At 43.3% G+C, this 23,943-nt stretch overlaps 2 protein-coding genes across 4 annotated transcripts in view; one reads left to right on the plus strand and one right to left on the minus strand.

Annotated features, from left to right (window-relative positions):
• Positions 1–14,563, minus strand: part of TWF2 (twinfilin actin binding protein 2) — a 296,705-nt gene extending 282,142 nt beyond the window's left edge. For 2 of the 3 annotated variants that reach the window (XM_086939017.1, XM_086939016.1), the window contains exon 1: positions 14,422–14,562. In XM_086939017.1, coding sequence (XP_086795143.1) covers positions 14,422–14,446 — 25 coding nt within the window. In that variant the 5' untranslated portion in view covers positions 14,447–14,562. Of the gene's footprint in view, positions 1–14,421 lie in introns of all 3 variants that reach the window. The other variant, XM_086939020.1, reaches the window with a different exon arrangement.
• A 117-nt stretch (positions 14,564–14,680) lies between these two features.
• The window catches only part of PPM1M (protein phosphatase, Mg2+/Mn2+ dependent 1M), a 335,956-nt gene continuing 326,693 nt past the window's right edge, over positions 14,681–23,943 (plus strand). Inside the window, exon 1 of the mRNA XM_086939022.1 lies at positions 14,681–14,707. Coding sequence (XP_086795148.1) covers positions 14,682–14,707 — 26 coding nt within the window. The 5' untranslated portion in view covers position 14,681. The remainder of the gene's footprint in view (positions 14,708–23,943) is intronic.

Genomic DNA, 23,943 nt, shown 5'->3' on the forward strand with positions numbered 1-23,943 from the left:
CCATTGTACACTGCAATTTAACACGGTTATCCTCCAATGGGAAACCATGTCCACACAGAGGAAGGTCTTGCACATGAAGAGACCAAAAGATAAGGCGTGCACCACTGCGAGACCACAGAAGAAGCAGTTTTAACGCTATTATGGATATGGAGCAGGTAGAGAACAGCAAAATCTTTACTGATGAGAATTTAAAACAAGCATTGGAAATGCAATAGGTCTCGCATTAGAAAAGTTGAAGCTATTGGTCTTGTAAATGACATTTTTTATTTATGTTTTGTTTTTGAAAATAGCGAAATTAATAGCTTTGTCATTTACAATGCCAATAGTTATAACTTTCGCAAATGTAATACCTATACCATTTGTAATGCAATATGTGTTGTATTTACGTGACTTACATGTATTCATATTACAAATGAAAATGGCTTTTAATTTTTTTATATTTAATACTTAAATAAAAGGTATTGTAATTTAAAATGGCAATAGCTTAAACTTTTGTAAATAACTTTTGTGAAGATTATGTTCAGTGTATTTTATTGTGACGAAAATCCAAGAACAGAAATGAAATATTAACATATTTGTTACATTTGCAATAAAGCTTGAAACATTGAGAGAACATATTTGAACCAGTTGTTGTTGAATGGTTGCACAAATTGATGCTCTGGTGGCGCTGAGTGATGTTGTGATGGCGAACGAGTGATGCTGTGGCATTTAGTGATGCTGTAGTAGAGCATAGTGATGTTGTGGTGCCCCTGAGTGATGCTGTGGTGGTGGTGAGTGATGCTGTATGCTATGCTATGCTATGTTTTGTTTTGATATCCTATGTTTTGCTATCCTATGCTTTGATTGGTTATGCTAGGCTATGCTGTGTTTTGTTATGCTATGCCATGTTATGCTATGATGCTATGTTTTGTTGTGTTTTATTATGTTATGCTTTGTTTTGCTATGCTATTATATGTTTTGTTTTGCTATGCTGTTTTGTTGTGTTTTGTAAAGCTATGCTATGTTTTGTTGTGTTTTGCTATGTTTTGTTATGCTATGTATTTTTTAATGCTATGTTTTGTTATGTTATGCTGCTTTGTTATACTATGCTATGTTTTGTTTTGCTATCCTATGCTTTGTTTTGTTATGCTATGCTATGTTTAGTTTTGCTTTCCTATGCTTTGTTTTGTTATGCTATGCTATGTTTTGTTGTGTTTTGCTATGCTCTGTTATGCTATCTTATGTTTTGTTATGCTTTGCTAAGCTTTGTTATGCTATGCTATGTTTTGCTATGCTATGCTAGGTTTTGTTATGCTGTGCTATGTTTTGTTATGCTATGATATGCTTTGCTATGCTTTGTTACGCTATGCTTTGTTACGCTATGCTTTGTTATGCTATGCTTTGTTATGCTATGCTTTGTTATGCTATGCTTTGTTTTGTTTTGTTTTGCTATGCTTTGTTATATTATGCTATGCTTTGTTTTGTTATGCTATGTTTTGTTATGCTATGCTATGCTGTGTTGTGTTGTGTTGGGTTGGGTTTAGTCATGCTATGGTATGCTTTGTTGTGTTTTGCTATGCTGTTTTGTTATGCTACGTTTTGTTTTGCTATCCTATGCTGTTTTGTTATGCTTTTGCTATGTTTTGCTATCCTATGCTTTTTTTTGTTATGCTATGCTATGCTGTGTTTTGTTATGCTATGTATTGTTATGCTATGCTGGTGAAGGTGTGAGGGTGTGTGTGAGGGTGAGTGGGTGAGAGTGTGTGAGGGTGAGTGGGTGAGAGTGTGTGAGGGTGAGAGTGTGTGAGGGGGTGAGGTGGTGTGAGGGTGAGGTGGTGTGAGGGTGAGGGGGTGTGAGGGTGAGGGAGGGTTGTGAGGGAGAAAGAAAACAGAACTCTCTCTCCGGAACCAAATCATTTTTACGAGACCAGACATAAGTAGCAACCATTTCGAAGCCCTCCCGCTCGTAGTTTGAATCATGAAATGAACATAGGGGCCAAAGTGAAAAGATAGAACAATAACACGTCCGTACTTGTGATTGAAGTTAAGGGACATGGACCCACTCTTCCCCCATTTAAACCCAAGGAACAGACGTTTTCAAAGATGGAATAACACGTCCTTGGACCCCCACTAACAAAAGGAAGATATAAATGCGGCACGAATAAACAGGCCAGCGAAGTTCCCATACCTTAACAACATCGCAATATCATCAAAAAGCCGATCCATCGCCGAGCAGTGATGCGTGGAAAACAGCAAACCCGGAAATACCTGGCGTGTATTAGAGCTTTTTTTTATGATTATTATATATATACTTCCCGCGTTCGGCCCTGATCCAATCAGGGAGCAGGGCAGGATAGAGACTGCGGTAGGGAGAATCAAAATCCGAAATGGAACTAGGAGTCATCAGACCGGGTGCCTGATATCTCACACTACTGGCGGCTCGGGCATTCAGACCCCTCCTGCCCCAGTTGTCAGCATTTGTCACATTTGTGCACTTTGCTGAGGATGAAAGTGTGCTGGTATCAAGTGACCCACGGTTTATACAGAGACCAGTTGAAGAGGGACATTTATCTACTGAGCTAATTTTCGGACATATTGTGGGATCTACAGGTTTACACACACATCATCAGTATGTTCATTAACTAAAGAAGTTTCTGTTTTGATAATGGCCAATAATATGAAGGTTTGGATACAGGTCTCCCCAGTCAGCGTGTCGACCATTGAGCTATTTCAGAGCGAGTATAGCGGCTGTGCTGAGATACTAATGGAAATTGATACAATGATTGTTCCCGAATAAGTTATTAACAATAATATTGTCACCATTATAGTAATTATTAGTATGAATTTTGCGGGAACGTCAATGAGATAAACACGGAGAAAGCAAGGTGAAAGCAGCTGCAAAAATCAAGGAGAAGGCACTCAAATAATGAGAAAAAGCGAGGAGAACTCGTTAAAAATGAAGGAAAAGAAAGGGAAAGGCACTGAAACTGACAGGAAAGCACGGAGAAGACGTTCAAAACAAGACGGAGGGCATTGCTGGGGGGAGGAGAAATGCGACACGGCCGCAGCAGGGAGAGCGGCCATGAGGGTGTGAAGCAGCAGGGGCCTTTGAAGTGAAGCTAAGCTTCACTTCAAAGGTGTGGGAGGAGTGCTGCTGGGGAACAGATGGCGATTTGATGATATGCACACGCATTTTAGGTCAATGCGCATTGACCTAAAAGCGCACGGGCACAGCACCAAATCGCCAGTTAGTTAAAGTCTGTTTAAAGCCCTATAGTCTCGCTTCTCTCAATGCGCATGCGCATTGATAGGTCACGAGACCTAAAAAATGTTATGCAGCCAAACATGTGGACATGGACTTTAAAGGGATAAATGGTTTATGAAAAGTACAGATTGCACAAGATTGTAATCGTCATATATTTAGGAAGGTTATGTAGTTCATAGGATAAAATATATAGCTTATGGGATTGCTCAGACGAATGGACATAAGTGTTAAGATGCACTGGGCTAAAGTGAGGGTAATACCAGTTAAATTAATATTGATAATATTGAGGGGGTAGCAAATGATGGAGCAAACTGAACACAAAAACATAAGGAATCTTATTGGCCAGGACAAGGATTAAGACAGCTGAAACCGACATGAGCGGATAAGGTTTCATGTTAACAATTAATTATGCCCTCTAATGTTTACTCAGAATAGAAAACAACAGTTATAACACACAGTGTAAATAAGCCAAGAGCAACCCAGGTCCAAAGCTTCAGAGGCCTTTCTTACCATGCAAGTGCAGCTGCAGCCGTGGTTTACCATCTGATGCCAGTGCAGAAATGCCCATGCACCAATAAAAGGGTTAGCAACATGCTAGGTTTCTAGGGCTGGTTGACAACGCAGTTATCCCAAACCTTATGTTATCATCAGAAAAATATATTTTAAAAGCACTACTTAGAGTGGAGCTTTGGTTCCTCTCAAATGTTGATTATCTCAAGTACAGATTTGGATGTACCAGAGGCTATATTCTTCCCATCTCTAAAAGAGTGCTTGTTCTACACTTGTTGCCTTATGAGAACACAACAGGACTGAATTTGTTATGGTAACAAGCGACTGATCAAGGCGATAGGTCTGGTCTGTTTATTCTGAAAAACTACTGCAAAGACAGTAGGCCTGACTTCTGTATTGTGAAAAACCGGTTAAACCCAAAAACACTTTAGGGTGGACTGCCATTGCACTGTTTTAAAGCTTGTAGACAGGTATTTTATTACAGGGCATCTCAGTTATAATCCTAGTCAGGCACCTTTCAAATGGGGTGCACTTTGTTTTCCCACTGTAATGTTGTACATATTTGTAACTGTACAAATGTGCCCGATTGTTGCCAGCTTATTTTTAATACAAGAGACCTCAGTTGGTTATGGCAACAAGTCATTGTATAGGTGTGATTGGTTCACTGGAAAATGTTATGTTAGATAACATAGATCATATCCATTTCTTATGAAATATTACGACACAGATTAGGCCTGGCTTATTGTGAAAATGCATTTGTTAAAGCTAATAGGCATTTAAGGGTGGATTGTTACACTGTGTTGTAGGTGTTCATCATCGTGTTGCGTCTGATATGTTCGCCCTAAGTGGCCACGGGTATGCCCAGACGATGGTCCCTTGCTCGCTGTGCCACTGGATTCCAGCTAGCCTATCTGATGAGCAGTGATACCGGGAAACCAGCCCCAGGATGCTGGTTTCCGGTCCAGGGAGGACATGGCCTGGCAGTTCAGGCTGAACTGTTACCATGAGGGACAGGGTCAAGACTGATTTGCATATGGCTGAGTCCTAACTGGGGTGGTGTAGTGAGCAAAAGAACTATGGATTAATCCAAGATCTGTTGACTGGGGGCGAGTGGTTGAAAAGTTTCAGCACTCCGTCCATCATCTTGTTGTGTTTGGTAGGTTGTGTAATGGCATTTTGTTACACAGAAGCTTAAAGATTAACTTAGTCAGCAAGTGTTTGGGTGTTGGTTAGCTCCTTGGAGAAACTCTTAGTGTATATTGTTAGACCTTCTTAAGAGGTGTTGTATATTGTTTTTTCAGGGTACATTTTATATGTATTTGTAATTTTTCTGCTTGTCTGATGGCTGCCTTGTCAGGAAGCTGATGTTCAACACAGTAGACAGGAGATGGCGATGCAGACAGGTCCACGAGAAGGTTATAGGCCTCCGCAATTCATTTCGGAAAATTATGTCAGATGCCTGTGGATTGATATGTTTAATGTGAAAAGTTATGACAAAGACAACAGGTCTGACCTACTTATTGTGAACAGCTTATGTTAAAGCAAATAGGCCAGTAAGGGTGGATAGTGATTACACAAGATTCAAGACTGTAGAAAGGTATTGCGTTGTATGGAATCTCAAACATTAGAGTGGTAGTCCAGGCCTTCAGAGTTGGTTACCCCCCTGAGACAAAGCCTGTGGTAGATCTGGAGTTTAAGGTTCCTCGTTATGATAATTTAGGAGGGGCTGTATATTGCTTTTGTCAGAAGTAATTTGTAATGTTATGCTTGTATAAATATGGTTGCTTTGTGGTAAAGCTTGTGCTAAATGAGTGGACTTCTGATCAGTCCTTTAATTCTCCATGTTATTCCTTTTATAGGTCGCCTATCATTTCTTTCCTTCTCTTATTTATATTTATTGGGTGTACTACAGCTCCAAAGTCAGTCGCACCAGTCCACTCAATTCATCTGCAGTATGCTGCATCATGCATGACAACTAATTCCAAAATGGGTGGCCCCCTTGAAATTGTATTGTCAACAGTGTCACACACCAAGATCGGGCAAGTGTACGGTTCACACCCTCAGATCCCAGAAAAGTGATCTCCTAATCCTGGATTATCTACCATTTTTTCTCTATGGATACATTATGTTTATGGATGGAGAGGCATCACCCACGTAATTGAGGCATGCTTCAGCAATGGCCAGTCTCCTCCCCCCTACCGCCAGGTTAAGATGACACGAACCTGACGGTCTCAATCTTAACCCAAAAAACTAATTGGGAAAGAAACCTCAGAATAAAGTATGTCCTGAAAGCAGAGAACCAGTTCTAAATAGATTAAAACTGCCCCTGGGCATACCCAGGATATCTCCTTTATTATTTGTATTGCACAGGGTAGGATAAAAACTAGTTAGTGTATACACTACCATTGCAAGACGGTCACCTATTGATATGCTTAATTTTGTTTTGTATTGTAAACATATACCCACCAAGTTTAGGTGGCGGCATGTTTTATTTTTTTCTACTGTTATTCTTATTTAGCTTCAGTGAGTTTGTGGAGTAAGGGTGTCTGTTTTATTGAGGATAGGTAAGTGAATGCAAGAATGAGTCAATGGGGTGGGGTGTGTAACTGTAAGGATGAATGATCGACTTACTGAGTGCCTAAACTCAGTGACTGAAGGGCACTTTCAGTTATAAGACCGTTCTATTGGCATTGTGAACATTTGTTATCAAGGTTTCAATTGCCAACTGAAATCTATTTTACTTCAGCAATTTAAGATATTTTATTGATGGCACTTCTCCATGCGACAGATTACCACCCAACAGAAACAAATTTGCCAGTCTGACTCATTTAACACAGCATATTCACGAAGAACTTCCACAAATGATGTATATGTGCAGAAGGGAACTATGTGAGCATGTCTTCAAACCTAATCCACCAAACCAACCTCTCCCAGATAGGTCTAACCACATCCAATACCCTGCCAAAAATTCACCTCCAAATGGATGCCCTGAGCTAATGTAAATCAAAGTGCTTAGTGGCCTTGTAAGGGGTATAACGTTCTATGCAAATGCTCCTATACTAAATAATACAGCATGATGAATATGCTATACAGCCACCATTTGCTTTGCTTCCATTAGTACTACTGAGAAATAACTAAAACAAATACAACTGAACACAAACATATGGCATAAATCCAACACAGCACAGACACAAAATATACAACTATCATGCTAATCCCAACTGCACTTGCCATCAAGCTGTACTACACCAAATATACGGTACCTTTGTCAGAACGTCTCTCATACGTCCAACACAGTACAGATATGCCATATAAAAGGATATGGCACTGACTTCAATAGCACTGGTCAACTACATAAACTAAACCCACGCAGCTGAAAACACTAGATAAAACAATTCAAGCATTTCCAACACAAGAGATGTGTCATACTGCAAGCTGTGGCAAGGCTTTCAAGACACAAATGAAACTACATCAAACTTAACAGAACACATATGACAGAACACAACACACTCCTAAGCACAGTTCAAACACGCCACACAGCCAATAATAAGCAAGCAGAGAACTCGAACTGCGCTGGTAACATTAACACACTCCCAACACCATACTGTCCCATTTTAAAGAATAAGACTGTCATGCAACCATTTAACAGGACAACTTGCAGTACTTCTTCTATAATTAAACCATATTATCAGCCTCTACAGCACAGAATGGATCAACATAAGCTTTATAATGGGCAGCCACACAATATCTAGAACATACGATCATACAAGTCCAACGCTCATCACCAGGAAAAGTCCATATGCATGTGGAAACTCAAGTCCCAGCCAGCCCACAGCTACAAAGACATACTACAGCACAGTAAGTAATAAAAAGATTTGCCAAACTGAATGTCAAATTGTGAAGAATTGGGAGCTGCTGAGAAGATAATGGCAAGTAACGGTTGTATGTGATTTAATACAAAAACTATTTCATGGAAAACCATTACTGAGAAACCATTTCACCTAAACTGTTCAATGGAAATTTTCAGAATGAATGCCATTTACCATTTCATAGAAATCAATTCACAGACTGTCTTTTTGTTTTAAATTAGCCTTTGCATGTTTATTGCTTCAGTTATAAATCAAATGGTTGCAGGTCTTACTTTCATTAACAGTTTTGTTTGAGGTACTATTTCAGTGCTTTACTTCAGGGGGACATTATTTCAGATTCATATATTTTACATCATTAAAAAATTACTTTGGATGATTATAATTCATCGACCCCTCACCACATCTAAACTCCCATTCCCGGCCCTTCACAGCTCCTAAAGACCATCAATCTATGTCCCCTAAAAAACCCTCACCACACCTAAACTCGGCCAGCCCAGAACCCTAAAAGTCTTTCCCACCCCTAAACTCCACTGATCCCAGACACCTATCAACCCTTCTCTACACCTAAATTACATCCATCTCCGACCCCAAAACTACACCCATCCCTGAACCCTAAACACCCATTCTACGCTTGTACTCAATCCATACCTGAACCGTAAAACCCACTCACCATCCCTAAACCATACAAACCCATGTTTATGCCTAAATCCCACCCCTCCCCATTCCTTAAAAACCCTCACCACAGCCAAACTCCACCTATCCCTAAACCCTAAAAACCTCTCCCCTTTTGAAGAAGAAAAAAAACCGTCTCCCCATCCCCAAACATTACCCATCCTTGAACCCTTAAAAATACTTTCTACGTCTAAACTCTCCTCATCCTTGAAGCTTTAAAACCCCTCACCACAATATCTCCACCCAATCCTGGACCCTAAAAACTCTTCACCATCCCTAACCTCTACCCATCATTGAACCCATAAAATCCCTCACCAGTCCTAAACTCCACCCATGAAAACTCCCCTATACTCCACCCATCACTTAACCCTAAAAACACCACACACCCATAAACTTCACTCATCCATGAACCCTAAAAACCCCTCACCACCCCTTAACTCCACTCATTCCTGCTACTTTAAAAAAAATCACAACTCCTAAACTCCACCCATTTATGAACCCTAACAAAAACACTCACTGCCTGATTTTCACCCATTCCTGACCCCTAAAAACTCCTGAGCACCCAGAAACCCCTCACTAGTCCAAAACATCACCTGTCTTTATTAGCATTTTAGATTTTGCCTTAAAATGATCTCTCCTTAAAATTGGTTTTCCATGATTTGGTTTCCTCCAATGTGGTTTCTCAGTTTTCGTTTTTCCATGAATGTATATGCATGAAGCAGGTAATGCCAATACAGGTAGATACATTTGGTGGTGTAAACTGATTTCATGGTCTCTGGCTAAATGGCGAGTGTGAGAAGTTGGCCTGATATGTAGTGTTTCCAATTCTGGAACCACTTGGTATCAGTCCAAACAAACCCCAAAGATGTCTGGTTGTAAGTTAACCTTGTTAGACAAGCTATCCTAGAGGTAGCATGGACTAAGCAGCCTTAAAGGCTTAACTTAAGAGGTCGTGTTAAGCGAGCTGTTTTACCACATACAATCCTGTAATCAAATGAAAGGACACCACACAAGTATATATTATAAAAATATATGTATTTATTTCTAAATTACTCCCCAGTACTCTTTATGAGGAAAGGGGCACAAGCGTTAAATCAAAAGCACAGTATAACATACAAAGTTGCACAGTTTTGGATAAGGGCCGGTGGCCACTTAAACCATATACTAAAAAAAGTGGTATAAGAGATACCAATCGAACAGTGGTTAGGCCTAGGGCCTAGAGATTCGCTGGGAGCAGTCAGGACTAGCAATGCTGAAGTCGGGAGTAGCCCACGGAACTCGGGTGCAGCACGGAAAGTGCGGCTTGCACCAATGCAATGTCAATGGTGCGTAAAAGTTACACAAAGTGAGTTTAAGGGCACTTCCGCTGAACCTAGAGGAAAAAAACTTAAGACACAGACCCTAGAGGTGTGTACCAGTGTAGGGACACCGGCGTTGCAATGTTACCTCACCCACAGGAAGTGGGTGCACAGGGTCGAAGTGGCGTCGGGTTTTGACACGCAGGTTCTTGGCGCTTGAAGCTGAAGATGCTGCAGGCGATGTGAAGGAGAAGTGTCCGGTGGATCCAAGGGTGGATCTGAAGTGGTGAAGACCTGAAAGCAGAGGGGACAATGTTCAAAGTCACTGACCAGTGACCACCGTGGAACCAGATTGGAACCAGGCAAAGTCGGGTGCAAACAGGTGATCAGGGGTTGCTTCTCTCTGCAGCCACGTGGACACGAAGAGGTCAAGGACGTCCAGGAGTCGATCACGAGCTGTCCCTCGAAGGCTCTAGCTGATGGCGGTGTCGGCAACTCGATTGAAGCAAACAAGCCTTGGCTAATGCAAGCCACGGGAAAAGTGAAAAAGGCTTATTACTCGGACCAGCAAGGTCAGAGCGGGTACTCCTTTCTACAGGAGCGAGGGCAGGTCTGGAGCAACCAGACCTACAGTGTAAATCGTAGGTTTCGTCCTCAAGATGGCCGCCGACCACGTGACAAGCGGCCGGGATGGCGAGTCGAGTGGCAAAAGGGCCCCACGCAGATCGTGGAGATGCTAGAGGGCTGATCTTTGGTGCAAATGCTGCTCGGTTGTGGGGCTTCTTAAACCCCAAAGCACAGAGTCGAGGGTGCCTCGGGTGCTGCGCAGTCAGCGTCTCTGGGGTCTTTCAAGATGGCCGCTCCCACGTCTCTCGGTGCCTCCACGGGTCCCTTCTTTGCAGGGACTGTGGATCGGGCTGGGAGATGTCTGGGAAGCTGGGTCTTGTCAGGCTCTGCACTCGGACTCCGGCGGGAGGCGGCGGCAAAGCAGACGTCGAGGTGCTGGGTGATGCCTGTGTTCACAGGGTGGCCCCTCCTAGGCCACAAGGGAGATGCTCTTCAGTCTTCTGTTCATCAGAATGTCGAAGTCCAGTCGTCTTCTTAGTTTAAAGTTGATTTCAGGATGATCTGAGTTGCATTGGCACTGCTCCCACTCTTATTCCAATCTGAGGGGTGGATCTCCTGCTAGGTCCCTCCCCTATGGGTGGGACCAGGAAGGGGGGTGGTTACACCCCCTTTCCTTTGTCCAGGTCTCACTGGAGCTGGGGCTGGGCTGCCCCAGAACCGGTTTGACCGGATTATGCAAGGGGAAGCCTTGTGCTGCCCAGGCACTGTCTGGTTTCATTGAAACCTCCCTGCTACAATCCACTATCTCCTGTCTGGGGTGGTTTATCACCGCCCTGTGACAGGAAACCCTTTGTCCAGGCCACCATTTGCTGAGTTTCGGTCAGCAGCAGGAGGCCAGACATGTGTCTGTGGCAGAAGCATCCATTTTGTGGATCTGAGGCTCTTTTAAAAATCAACCGCGTTTTAGCAAAAGTAACATGTCGTCCCCTCTAGAGGGGTGGAATGCTACCCCCGTCGCCAGGACTGGCGAGGGAGTAGTATTCCAATTCGTATGACACCTTACACGACATGTTTTGATAAAGCCAAACCAAAGTTGACATATAACCGCGAGGATTATAATGCACTTAATAGTATATGGTTTGGCATTATCCCGGAACAGCTAAGGGAATTGGTCCCGGCAGCTGCAGACAGGCTCAGCTCATGCTAGAGCACCATCTCACATTAAACCACGCACTCTGCCTTCAGGATTGTCAAGGCCTGCCATAGGAGTGACTCACAGGTTTATATGTGTCCAGATAGGTTTAGATATAGGCATACTATATCTAAGCAAGGGGTGATTACACCACCTTGCCCCAGCTGAGTGATCAGCCAGTTGTGTCAATTTTATATAGCCAGCCAGGGGTGGCAAAAGATATGCTGCAGCCTCTGGTAGGCCTAGGATGCACCTATGCCCTGGGCACCTATAGTGCTCTGTACAGGGGCTGATAAGGTGACCCAAGCCAATCTAGTTATGCACCTAGGGTACATGGAATCCATTTTACAGAGAGAGCAGATAGCCTGGGGCCCTGATTAGCAGGGAACCAGGCCAACTAAGTCGAAAACCAGCTAAACACAAGGCAAAAAATCTGGGGTAACCATAGTCAGGTAGCCACCTTCCTACAGCGAGGAACAAATTTATTAGAATTAAATCAAGTACACTAGTTCTGGGTGCCATAGACAAGACAGATATTTCCATCGTTAAGCAGTGTTGATGCATAAGTGGAAGATTTTAGAGAGATAAATAATCTGTTTTTCATAACATTTATATGTAGTCTTCACAGATGGTACCATAATAGGGAAGACCAAAGGTGGAGATATCACGAATGATGAAGGGGGTACAGCAAACAAATGCAACAACACAGTCAGCAGGTCTACAAGTAGAGTATAGAGGGTTAGCTAATATATTTGCAATAACAATTATTTTACCTCGTTTAACAACTGTTCTAACCTTCAAGTACTTTCGAAATAAAAAGCACCACCAATAACAGTTCACATTCTACTGTAAGTGATACTAAGCCAATGTAACTTTACCACGTTTTGAAAAACACAGATATTTGTAAAGATCACAGAAGCCTTTAATTGGTTCAAATTTGATGGTGCTCTGCTCAACTTGTGTACACTATTCATTGCCAGAGATTGGGAACATATGATGGCAAAGAGTGTCACATATGGAATCATGTGACAAAGAATATGTAGATTGTGTATTTTAGGTACCAGGTAGGAATGTGGCTATACAAGCCACTGCCACTCGTCAAGAGTTGCATGCTGCCTGAAACAGGTTCAAACTGTAGTAAAATTAAAATGAAATGACACAAAGACACACAATTTGGCATTATTTCTTCCGCATTCATCCTAATCTCATTCAGATTAATCACTTGTCACACATTTTTTGATCTCATCTTTCTTTATCATCAACATCTTCGCTTGCCTTTCTTCCCTCTGCATTCCCTTGGACACATTGTTTCTTACCCACCCCTCCACCAACTCCTCTCCTTTTCACTACCTCCCCTGTTTATCAACTGCTAGCGAATGGCAACATGCAAACTGACACAGTCAGCATGTCGTGTTTTTTTTCAGCAAGCACAATTTAGCATTTTAGGATTTCTTACCAAATACTATCCGAGTTAAAAGTTAAACTACAAATCCTGGACCGGTGATTGAGTCATATTAGGCCAAGGAGATGCCTATGTATATTTATTGTAACACTGCATTGACAATTTGAAGGCAGTCTAGACCTTTTGTGGCAATGTCCTACTTTATTCCAGACTTACACGCCTATTAACAACACTTGTACCTAGCCGAAATTTTAGAACCAGGGTAAGTCTCTTTCACCATATGGTCTTTATTCTCCCCTATGTCATCCAATACCAATAATATAAGTGAAGCCGTTCTGGAAGGAAATTCTCGAAGGTCAGGGAAATACCTCATTATGAGACCTAGAAAGGACAAGAGTCTTTGGAATCGAAGATGTACATGGAAAGATGAGAACAGGAGGGAAAGCAAAGGCAAGGCAATTTGCTCTTAGACCGTCAGGGCAGCAATCTACCTAAAAACTGTCTCTCACATTCGCATGTACAGGGTGCCCGTCTAGATGGAGTCTGTGCTACCACTCAACTAGGGCTCGCCTGCTTTTGGGAGCATTCGAGGGAGTTTGAACCCATGCTCAAAATTCTTGCTTCCTTAAACGTAGCTGGAATAGGTGAAATCTGGGCCTTTTAAGGTGTAGTTTCTACTCATGCTGCCAGACTTGAATGCTCTTCCACATACTGTCTGCTAGATGGGACGTATTCGTTCGCAATAGACAATGTTTTTGCCTTTTAAAATTAATAAAATGGTCCACGGCTACTGCTGTAGCCAATTACCATTTGCCCTTTGGGTATCACTTTTTTATTCAACAACTTACTTGCTCGTATCGCTGCATGGAATACTGGGCTTTTTCTGATTTACCTTCCCCCATTTCGGTGTACGGGCACACAGCATCAAGCTGACCCTGTAGCTAGCCTGTTAACCAATATAGTAATTATAATTTCACCTTCACCGATCACATCACCAGGCGCATCCTGTAACAGGTGGACGTCACGTACGACATGAATACACCTGCCATATAGGTTAAAAAAAAACACAACCTCCCAATCACACCCTCCACTAGGCTGTAGCTAGCTATCCATGCCTGTAGCGCTTCTGTGCGCTACATAGGAGTGTTAAGTGCTATACAAATGTTAGAACACAATGGCATGGGCAACTTGATACCTAGGCATATAGCACTCATGCCCCCTTCCTCGCATCTTATTTTGTTCCTGCCTTGTCCATTGATCCTCTACCTTTTCCTATATAGTCGTTTTTCGTCACTCCTTCCCACGTCACCTAATTGTCCATCTTTCCTGATCCATTTCCACTGCATTTCTAAATCACTCCACCCTCTTTCTCTTTAACGTCTATCCAGTATCTTTGCATTCATTTTGCTTGTGGCTTCATTTCGCTCTTCCTCCTGTTCCCGCTATCCCTTGCTTCATTCACCCTTTCCCTGCTCTCTTTTCTCCCAACATTCCATTTCGATAATTCTTTTCTCTTGTCCACACCCTTCTCCTTTTCAGCTCCACCGGCATCCTTTCCTAGATAGAATTTCTTCTTTTCCTTCAACCCCACGCCTCCCAGAAACCCACGATCCCTCCATCACTTCACCGCTTCCCGCAGGTGTGTGAAACACCCCCCCTAATCTTACCGTGGATACCGGTCTGATGCGCCATGTCTGGAATTTGCAGATGGGTCACAGGTCATCGGGGTGCGGCTACTCTTCGTCCCTTCTTCCGGGTCCTGACGTCAAGAGGTAGGCGTGCACACCAGAGGGAAAAACTTCCGAAAATGGCGAGACGAATAAGAGGCGGGGTTTGCTTAAGCCATAGAGAGCACTTCCAGCGTAGAGAGAATCGACTGAAAAAAACATAGACATTATAAATATGGGGTTCCGGTAATGGCATAAAGATGGCCGCCTTTCAAGAGCGGCAGAGGTACACGCATTTTAGGGAAGGCTGGAAGGGCAAAAAGAAGAAAAAAATGAAAGATAAAGGCTAGGCAACTCTCTTTGTTGTGGTGATAATTAAAAGCAGTGATTTTTAGTTCAAGAAATTGTTTTGGTCACCTAAGATAAAAAAGAACAAATATTGTATTGCAAAGTTATATATAAGCATGAGACTAACAGGCGTTATTTCTTGAATGAACTAACTTGATTTAAAGCATTTGTTAAATTGTTTGGGCTATGTTCTCGGCGTATTGGAATTTGGAAAGAAAGTTGAAGTGATAGGGAACACCAAAGTCTGGATTAAAGAAACGCCCTCACAATTTAACTTAAGTGTAATTTTTGCAATTTGTGCGTAAGTGGGAAATATATAAAGTAAAACGCCTAACCTGACATTCCGTACTTTGCTAGTGAGCACTGAACTTGCGAAAGTGACTGAACGCCATAAACATGCTGTTGCTTTTGCTAACCATATAAACGAGTTCTCCTGTTGCTCGAACTCATTTATGAATGAGCGCCGAAGGAATGGTGGCCTAAATATACTACTGTTGGAATTGGGGAAAAAGGTACTCGGGAAACTCATAAAATGGGGACAAATGTGTGGCAGAGGAAAAGGGGCGGAGTCCCAAGGGGAGGAGCTTGAAAAGCAGATTTTTACTGTAAATGTATTTATTTTAAGAAACAAATGCTGCAGAAAATGGTTAACGAAGAAAAATATGATGGCAAGCCTTTTCTAGCATAGTTACTTGGTTACAAAGTGGCTGTATTATAAAATCTTACACGGTTAAGACACTTGCAGAGATCTTTGGGTGCCCAGTCATTTTGAGGGGATTATAGTAACAGTAAAATAGTCTGGTGGTTAATGCAGGTGTGGGAGAGGTATGCAAATCACATTGTGTAACATACAGCTCACAGATTTGTATTTTTTGTAGATAGGTAAGTGGACTACTGATTTTGGCATTGAGGTCTTTTTGTTGCTTCCAGTTCATAAGTTGCAATCCTTCTAATATAGCACAGTGTTCTATTTACCGGCATCAAGGAGCTGCATGCAAACTGTAGATGCTTATTGATTTTTTTGTCAATCTTGTTTTTAAAAGAATGGCTCCTCTGGGGATTAATAACGTCTTGATTGTGCAGACCATCCCAATCACTGCATTACGTTTTATATCCTGACTTTGTGTTTCTCCTGACTGTTCACTCTTAACATACAATGTCTATAAGTATGGATGATATGTCATTCCTTCACCTTGAAATAGTCCTTGTCTTAAGTAACATTTCCTGTACATTAATTTACACACTTATATGCGCTTATTGTGCCTGTGTGTGTGATGTGAAGCGCTCTGACACCCTACATTGGAATAAGTAGCGCTGTCAAACAACTAAGTAAAGTAGTAGGTGGTGCTATTTAAACCATTATTAGTGTAATTACTGATTTACACTGATAAGTCTTACGTTCTTACAATGCATGCACATTTCTTACATGGGAGGGTTGAACAAAGTCAAAAACCTGTCTCCAAGTCAGAGTTTCTCTGAACTACTTGTGAGGTGATCAGCTATGTGCCTTTTTTCCTTCCAATGCGTTTACATCTACGTGTTAGGCTCCAGATGGTTCACAGCCTGGATGATAATTGGAAAAAATGGGCTGATGACCCTTTAAATCAAGCCTTTGTTTGTGCCTGGCTGGAAGCAAAACAAACAAAGGCCCTAAACAAAATGCAGACAACGTGCAGGCGCTGCTGAATTGTGTTCTGGTGTCAGAAATGTTCCCAACAGGTATTATGCAGAGGCAGTTTTAGAGATGTATGCAATAGGCATTACAAAGAAAGGAAAAGCCAAGGAGTCAAAAAAGTTTTTTCATAGAAAGTGGTATTATTTCCAAAGGAAGTTGAAGGTCAATACAGTTAAAGCAGCACTGTACAGAGTGGATCGTGTGACAACCCGGTGACACTTGGTGCAGGTGCTATATACAATCAGTGACATGTAAGTGTGCAAGTGTTTTAAAAAACAACAGCAGTGGCGACGCATTGAACTGGATTCACAACATCAAATAATGGCCCCGGTAGAGACAAGTAATCATTACTCGAAACAAAGTTATTATAATGGGAGCACAAGATGTGGAATGCGTCGTTGAATTCGAGTTGTCTAGTCGACGGCGTTTCGATCCCAGTTGTTCGGGATCCTCATCAGGACGGGGTTGTCGATGAGAACAGTGCTGTGGAATCCAGTTCAATGCGTCGCCACTGCTGTTGTTTTTTAAAACTGTATTGACCTTCAACTTCCTTTGGAAATAATACCACTTTCTATGAAAAAACTTTTTTGACTCCTTGGCTTTTCCTTTCTTTGTAATGCCTATTGCATACATCTCTAAAACTGCCTCTGCATAATACCTGTTGGGAACTGTTCTTATCTACATATTGCACCCATCCCAACGTGGTTTATGGGTTTTCTCCTGTTGTTTTCATACTGGTGTCAGAAATGACACTAGAACTAGTTTAGCTTATTTCTCTCGGTCGCAGGGTCCAGAAATAGCTGCCTAAACCAGTATATGGCATGATTACCCTACTTTCCAGCACTGCGTACTACTGACAAAATGGGTAAACATATTTACTAAGTCCCAAAGGGTTTTCACACACCAGAGTTGCCAGGTTTCCAGTCTGTGTCTGTGTAATAGTTCCATGGTTGCAGGTAGTGCAGGGTTGCCCCTTGCCCCTATTGTACTAGTGTTTCTGCTATTTGTAAGTCCCCATCAGTTTAAAAAAAAAACGGACACTTCGCATAAGCCATTACTTTCTATCTATGGAATATAGCCTTCTAATTGCAAATGCAAGGCGGCATCACACCAAAATGATTTTATATATATACTTTACTTTATTTCGGTCGTTACGACCATAAAAGTGCAACGCATACTATAGAAAAGGAATAAAAGCAGGCATATAAATTCCTTAACTGTAGGTTAGCCAAACCTTTGTTATGACAACCAACAAGTTGTGTATCCAAATACGGGGATTGATAGCAGCATGAATTAAAAGCCCAGAACAATTAATGGTCTACAAACTCTGATGAAAAGGCCAAAAAGTGCAAATGCATACAGTACAGTAGGAAAACGAAGCAGCATGCTAAAACTGGTAGGTGAAAACGAACACAGTCCATCTAAATACCCGTATAAGTATGCTAATAATTATATGGTATTGAAGTCCAGAACAATTCATAATCTGCAACCCATAGTGAGAAGACCAAAACGTGCAAATGCATACAATACCAGCAACAAATGGAGCATAACAAACTAAGGCTGTGTAACGGAGTAGCCGTACAGGATAACAACATCAATGATCAAGGGACATTACAGGACGTTTTTCCACCTTCAACAACCCTCTTCTACCCTTCACAGAACATCGATGCCCAAGCCAGCACACAGGAGAACGAGGAGATACACTGACCCTTTAAGGACGAGACAGCAGAGGAATGGGCGGGGCTGTACGGTGAGATGGTGACGTCTTATACGAAGGAACGCCAGAACCAGGTGTGTTTGTTCACCCGGAGGGAGACTGACGAGGAGCGGAGGATTACGGACGTGGAAGCGGAAGGAACGGAAGAATCGGAGTGTGGTGAAGCTGCGGCGTCAAGAGCGGACGAGAAGCCAGGAGGCCAGCGGCTTTACGAGTCGCCCAGCCACACATCCAGGGGAGGTGTGTGGCTAACTCAGGTACGCGAAACTATCCGGAACTGGGTGGGACGTAAGGGCGGTTCGCCTAATTAATCTCGATACCTCCTGGTCCCGGTGTACCTTTTCCCGAGCACTTCCTTGCACGTTAAACGCTACGAGTGTTACACAGGTTACAGTGTCCTCACTCCTTTTCCCCTCACTTGTAAATTTATAAAACACCCATCGCACGAGAGATTATTTCTCTTTGTTTAAATCCGAGAGCCAAAACGGACCCGGAGGAAGAAAGGCCACGACGGAGTCCAGAAGGCTTTCGCCGACTCGACCCTTCTGAACGTCATCACAGACAGCCAAGTAGAAGTAGATCTCCACGACGGAATACAGCGTTAAGGAGAACGTGTACTGATCACCTGTACAACATAATAAATCCCGTTAAAACTAAAACCCGCTTATTACCGATTCCTCTTGACCCCGTCACAGTGGTGGAGAATGCGGGCATCAACACCATCTGTATAAAAAAGATGGAAACAGTCGTAGAGCAACTAGTGAAAGGGCAAGAGAGACTTGAGTGGGTTGTAGAACACCAATTATCATCCGCACAAGCTGACCGAGAGATTTGGAAGAAAGCTTTAGAAGTACGAACTGAAGTTCCCCTCCCATGGACTGACCCAGTACAGCGGACTGGGAGTGGAGAAAGAACCATTACACATGGAGCGCCAGCAGTTTCTCTCCAGAAATACCAACCTGGTGAAGACCCTGACTCGTTCCTGTTGAACTTTGAACGGGCCGCTAGAGCATGCAGGTGGCCCACCAGTAAATGGCCCTTCTTTCTAGCACCATTACTAGGAGGTGAAGCATAGGCCGCATACCAAGTAGCCAACCCCACCGGAGATACTCCTCATAGTGACATAAAGAAAATAATTTTAGAGCACCTAGGTCTCGACGCAGAAGCCTATAGACTGCGGTTCCGAAAAGAGAGAGGGAACGCTGGAGAAAATCCAAAAACTCTTTTCGTTAGACTAAAAATGGCAGCCGATAAGTGGCTCACTCCAGCAACCAGTAGTAAAGAAGAAATACTTGATCGCATCTACCTGGAACAATTCCTAGAGGCTCTTCCCTATGCCACTCAGAGATGGCTTAGACAACACCATAATCTGACAACAAATCAAGCCGTCGAGTTGGCTTCCACATTTTCCAGAGCTCAACCTAAGAATCCCAGCTGGGATTATGAAAGGTCATATAAACCAAACCCAAAAAACGATTACAACGACCAGTAGACCCTCCACGATCCCGCACATGGAGAACAGAACATACGGGACCATCAGAACCGCAGTGCTTCAACTGCGGTAATTGGGGACATATCGCACGCCTATGCCCAAAAAGGAAAAATACAGAAGAACCGATGGAGGTCGGATACTTGCCTCGAGCTGTACTATATTCTGCAGAAATGGGAGGTTCATACAGAGTAAGTGTTGAGGTGAATGGTTCCTCTATACAAGCACTCTTAGATTCAGGCTGTCGACAGTCAGTTATACAATCGCAACATGTGCCTCTTGATCAATATATTCCCCAAGAGAAAGTAAACATCAGGTGTGTACATGGGGATATTAAACCTTACCCCTTAGCCAACGTAACAATCCAACCCACCCTGGGAAATCCCCATACTATTAGGGTAGGAGTCCTCGCTACTCTTCCTGAAGATCTCATTATAGGGACAGATAACCCGAGATTTTTACAAATGTTTAAAAAAACTTTGGAACAGGATCCATACGTACAAGACCAAGATATTTGTCATAAAGAACTGGGCACTAAAGGAATTAACTACAAAGAAACAAATGCTGTTGTCTTACGTTTTGTAAAATTGTCCAAAAATGCTACTACTCCAACAAGAGGCTCCAGTAAAGCAGCCGGTTATGATTTATACAGTGCCTATGATTATATAATTCCTGCACACGAAAAAGCACTGATAAAAACGGACATTCAAATTGCGGTTCCCCCAGGCTGTTATCGAAGAATCGCCCCAAGGTCTGGATTAGCGGCAAAGTATTTAATTGATGTAGGAGCTGGAGTCATTGATGAAGACAACAGAGGAAATATTGGAATCGTCCTTTTTAACTTTGGAAGAAATGAGTTTCAAGTGAAAAAAGGTGATCGAGTAGCACAATTGATTTGTGAACGCATATCATACCCTACCTTGAAGGAGCTAAACGTTCTAGATGACACTGAACGGGGGGCGGGAGGTTTTGGCTCCACAGACAAGCAACATGGTCCATTTCCAGCATTACTCTCACCAGATCCATGGGTCATGGATAAAAGTTTTCGTTTCGCACTGTTCAACGATCCTACCCTATACAATGCCTGGGAACAGGCTCATGAAAACCAGGATAAGAATACCAATGTATATCCCAAATTCGTAATACACAACGATCTACTGTATAGACTAGGAAAACCTGACGATCCTCTCCAACTCCTAGTACCCGTATCCTTTCGGGATCAAGTATTATTTTTCGGCCACAGTCATTTAATAGCCGGACATACAGGAACGGAGAAGACTACACAAAACATCCTCAAACATTTTTTTGGGCCGGGAATATATAAGGACACATCCGTATATTGCAAGGAATGCGGGATATGTCAGAAGAAAAACATGACCAAACCACCATCGGTCCCGTTACAACCATTACCTATTATTGGTAAACCATTCGAGAGAGTCGGAATGGACCTTATTGGTCACTCACCCAAGACCAGAAAGGGTTTCCAACACATACTCGTGATAGTAGTCGATTATGCCACACGGTTTCCTGAGGCTTTTCCTTTAACGTCCGCTACGTCTAAACAAGTTGGTGAAAAAATGATTCAGTTATTCAGTCGAGTGGGATTCCCCAAGGAGATCCTAACGGATCAGGGCACGCCGTTTGTGTCGAGATTAATGAAAGAAATCTGCCACAACCTGAATATCCACCAGATTCGTACCTCTGTATACCACCCTCAGACGGACGGTCTGTGGGAGCGTTATAATCGCACCCTGAAGTCGACCCTCAGGAAGATAATGGAAGTCAGCGGATCAGACTGGGACCAAATGCTGCCCCTAGCATTGTATACCATCAGGGGTCAGAAACATAGCAGTATGGGAACATCACCCTTCGAACTCCTATATGGACGGCTTCCACGCTCTCTCCTGGAGATGACCAGGGATGCATGGGAGAATGAGACCCCTGAGGAAACCACCGCCACACTTGACTATGCCAGGAACCTGCGAGCCAGACTGGGGAAACTTCGAGACTTGGCTTTGACTCACCTGGAGGAAAGTCAGAAACGTCAGAAGACGGCCTATGATAAAGGAAAAAAATGGAGACAACTTCACATTAATGACTGGGCTCTGGTTCTTCTTCCCTCGTCCACACAAAAATTTCGTGCTGAATGGGTCGGACCCTATAAAGTGGTTGAAACGGTTGGAAAAACGAGCTACAAACTGCAGATAACCCCACACAAACGGCAAACGTACCACATAAATTTGCTAAAAAATAGTTGGGACCACTACCTGCAGCAGTACAATTGGTATCTGATCCGCAGCGAATTCCTCCACTCGTGATCAATTAATCCTGAACGATGAACTTAGTGTTCAACAACAAACAGACCTTCAGAACATATTGTCTAGACATGATTCCCTATTTTCAAACACGCCAGGCAGGACAAAGCTGGCGGAACATTGTATAGACACACCACCCGGGAAGAGAGTGAGGATAAAACCTTATCGAATTCCGGAGGCGAGACGCGCTGCCATCAGAAAGGAAATTAACGACATGCTGGACATGGGGGTTATTCGTCCTTCAAAGAGCGACTGGTCGAGCCCCATTGTCATGGTTCCTAAGCCCGACGGGAATCGACGCTTTCGCATGGATTTTCGTGCCCTTCATGAAATTTCAACCTTAGATGCATACCCCTATTCCGCGGGTAGACAAACTTATTGAGAAACTGGGTGATGCCCAATACATCACAATGCTGGACCTCACGAAGGGGTATTGGCAAGGGCCCCTCAAAGAAGACGACAGAAAGAAAACTGCTTTTTCCACTGAAGATGGACACTTTGAAGTTACAGTACTCCCCTTTGGCCTGCACGGGGCCCCCGCCACGTTTCAGCGCCTCATGAATACTGTTTTGAAAGGTTTAACGGACTTCACATCAGTTTATCTTGACAACATTGTCATCTATAGCCCGGATTGGTCCACACATATCTCACACTTACACACGGTCTTCAAAGAGTTGGAGACTGGAGGATTGCGGATCAATGCAAAAAAATCTAAAGTAGCTTTTCAGAAAGTGAAGTACCTGGGCTATTTACTCGGACATGGGGTTATTGAGCCGCAGATAGAGAAAATTCGGGCCATAGCTGACACACCATTCCCTTCGAACAGGAAAGAGATGAGGGCCTTCCTAGGGTTGGTTGGATACTACAGGAGTTTTATACCACAGTTTGACCACGTGGCGGCCCCCCTCACTGACTCACTGAAACTCCAGGGAAAATCCACAACCCCCATTAAACCCATGACTAGTATGCAGGACGCCTTTCATAGATTGAAATTGATTATCACATCTACACCGGTCCTTACATCTCCGGACTTCTCCAAACCTTTTGTCTTACACACGACGCCTCAGACTATGGTATTGGCGCGGTTCTTTCTCAGATCGGATCGGACAATCATGAACACCCCATTTTATACATAAGCAGAAAACTTTTTCCCCGTCAGCTGAAGTATGCTACAATAGAAAAAGAATGTCTCGCCATAAAATGGGCGGTGGAGAAACTCGCATACTATCTTGAAGGACACAAGTTTGCACTGTATACTGACCATGCCCCCTGTTGTGGATGGCTCACAACAAATCGAACAATGCCAGGGTTATGAGGTGGTTTTTGTCCCTACAGCCCTTTAAATTTACTATCCATCATCGCAAAGGTTCGGACAATGTTGAGGCAGATTTTCTATCCCGTCACCCACTCCCCGATCGTGAGTGTCTAAGGGGGGAGGTGTGTAACGGAGTAGCCGTACAGGATAACAACATCAATGATCAAGGGACATTACAGGACGTTTTTCCACCTTCAACAACCCTCTTCTACCCTTCACAGAACATCGATGCCCAAGCCAGCACACAGGAGAACGAGGAGATACACTGGCCCTTTAAGGACGAGACAGCAGAGGAATGGGCGAGGCTGTACGGTGAGACGGTGACGTCTTATACGAAGGAACGCCAGAACCAGGTGTGCTTGTTCACCCGGAGGGAGACTGACGAGGAGCGGAGGATTACGGACGTGGAAGCGGAAGGAACGGAAGAATCGGAGTGTGGTGAAGCTGCGGCGTCAAGAGCGGACGAGAAGCCAGGAGGCCAACAGCTTTACGAGTCGCCCAGCCACACATCCAGGGGAGGTGTGTGGCTAACTCAGGTACACGAATCTATCCGGAACTGGGTGGGACGTAAGGCCGGTTCGCCTAATTAATCTCGATACCTCCTGGTCCCGGTGTACCTTTTCCCGAGCACTTCCTTGCACCTTAAACGCTACGAGTGTTACA

This window comes from Lissotriton vulgaris, chromosome 9 (genome assembly GCF_964263255.1).
Source record: "Lissotriton vulgaris chromosome 9, aLisVul1.2, whole genome shotgun sequence".
Classification (NCBI taxonomy): domain Eukaryota; kingdom Metazoa; phylum Chordata; class Amphibia; order Caudata; family Salamandridae; genus Lissotriton; species Lissotriton vulgaris.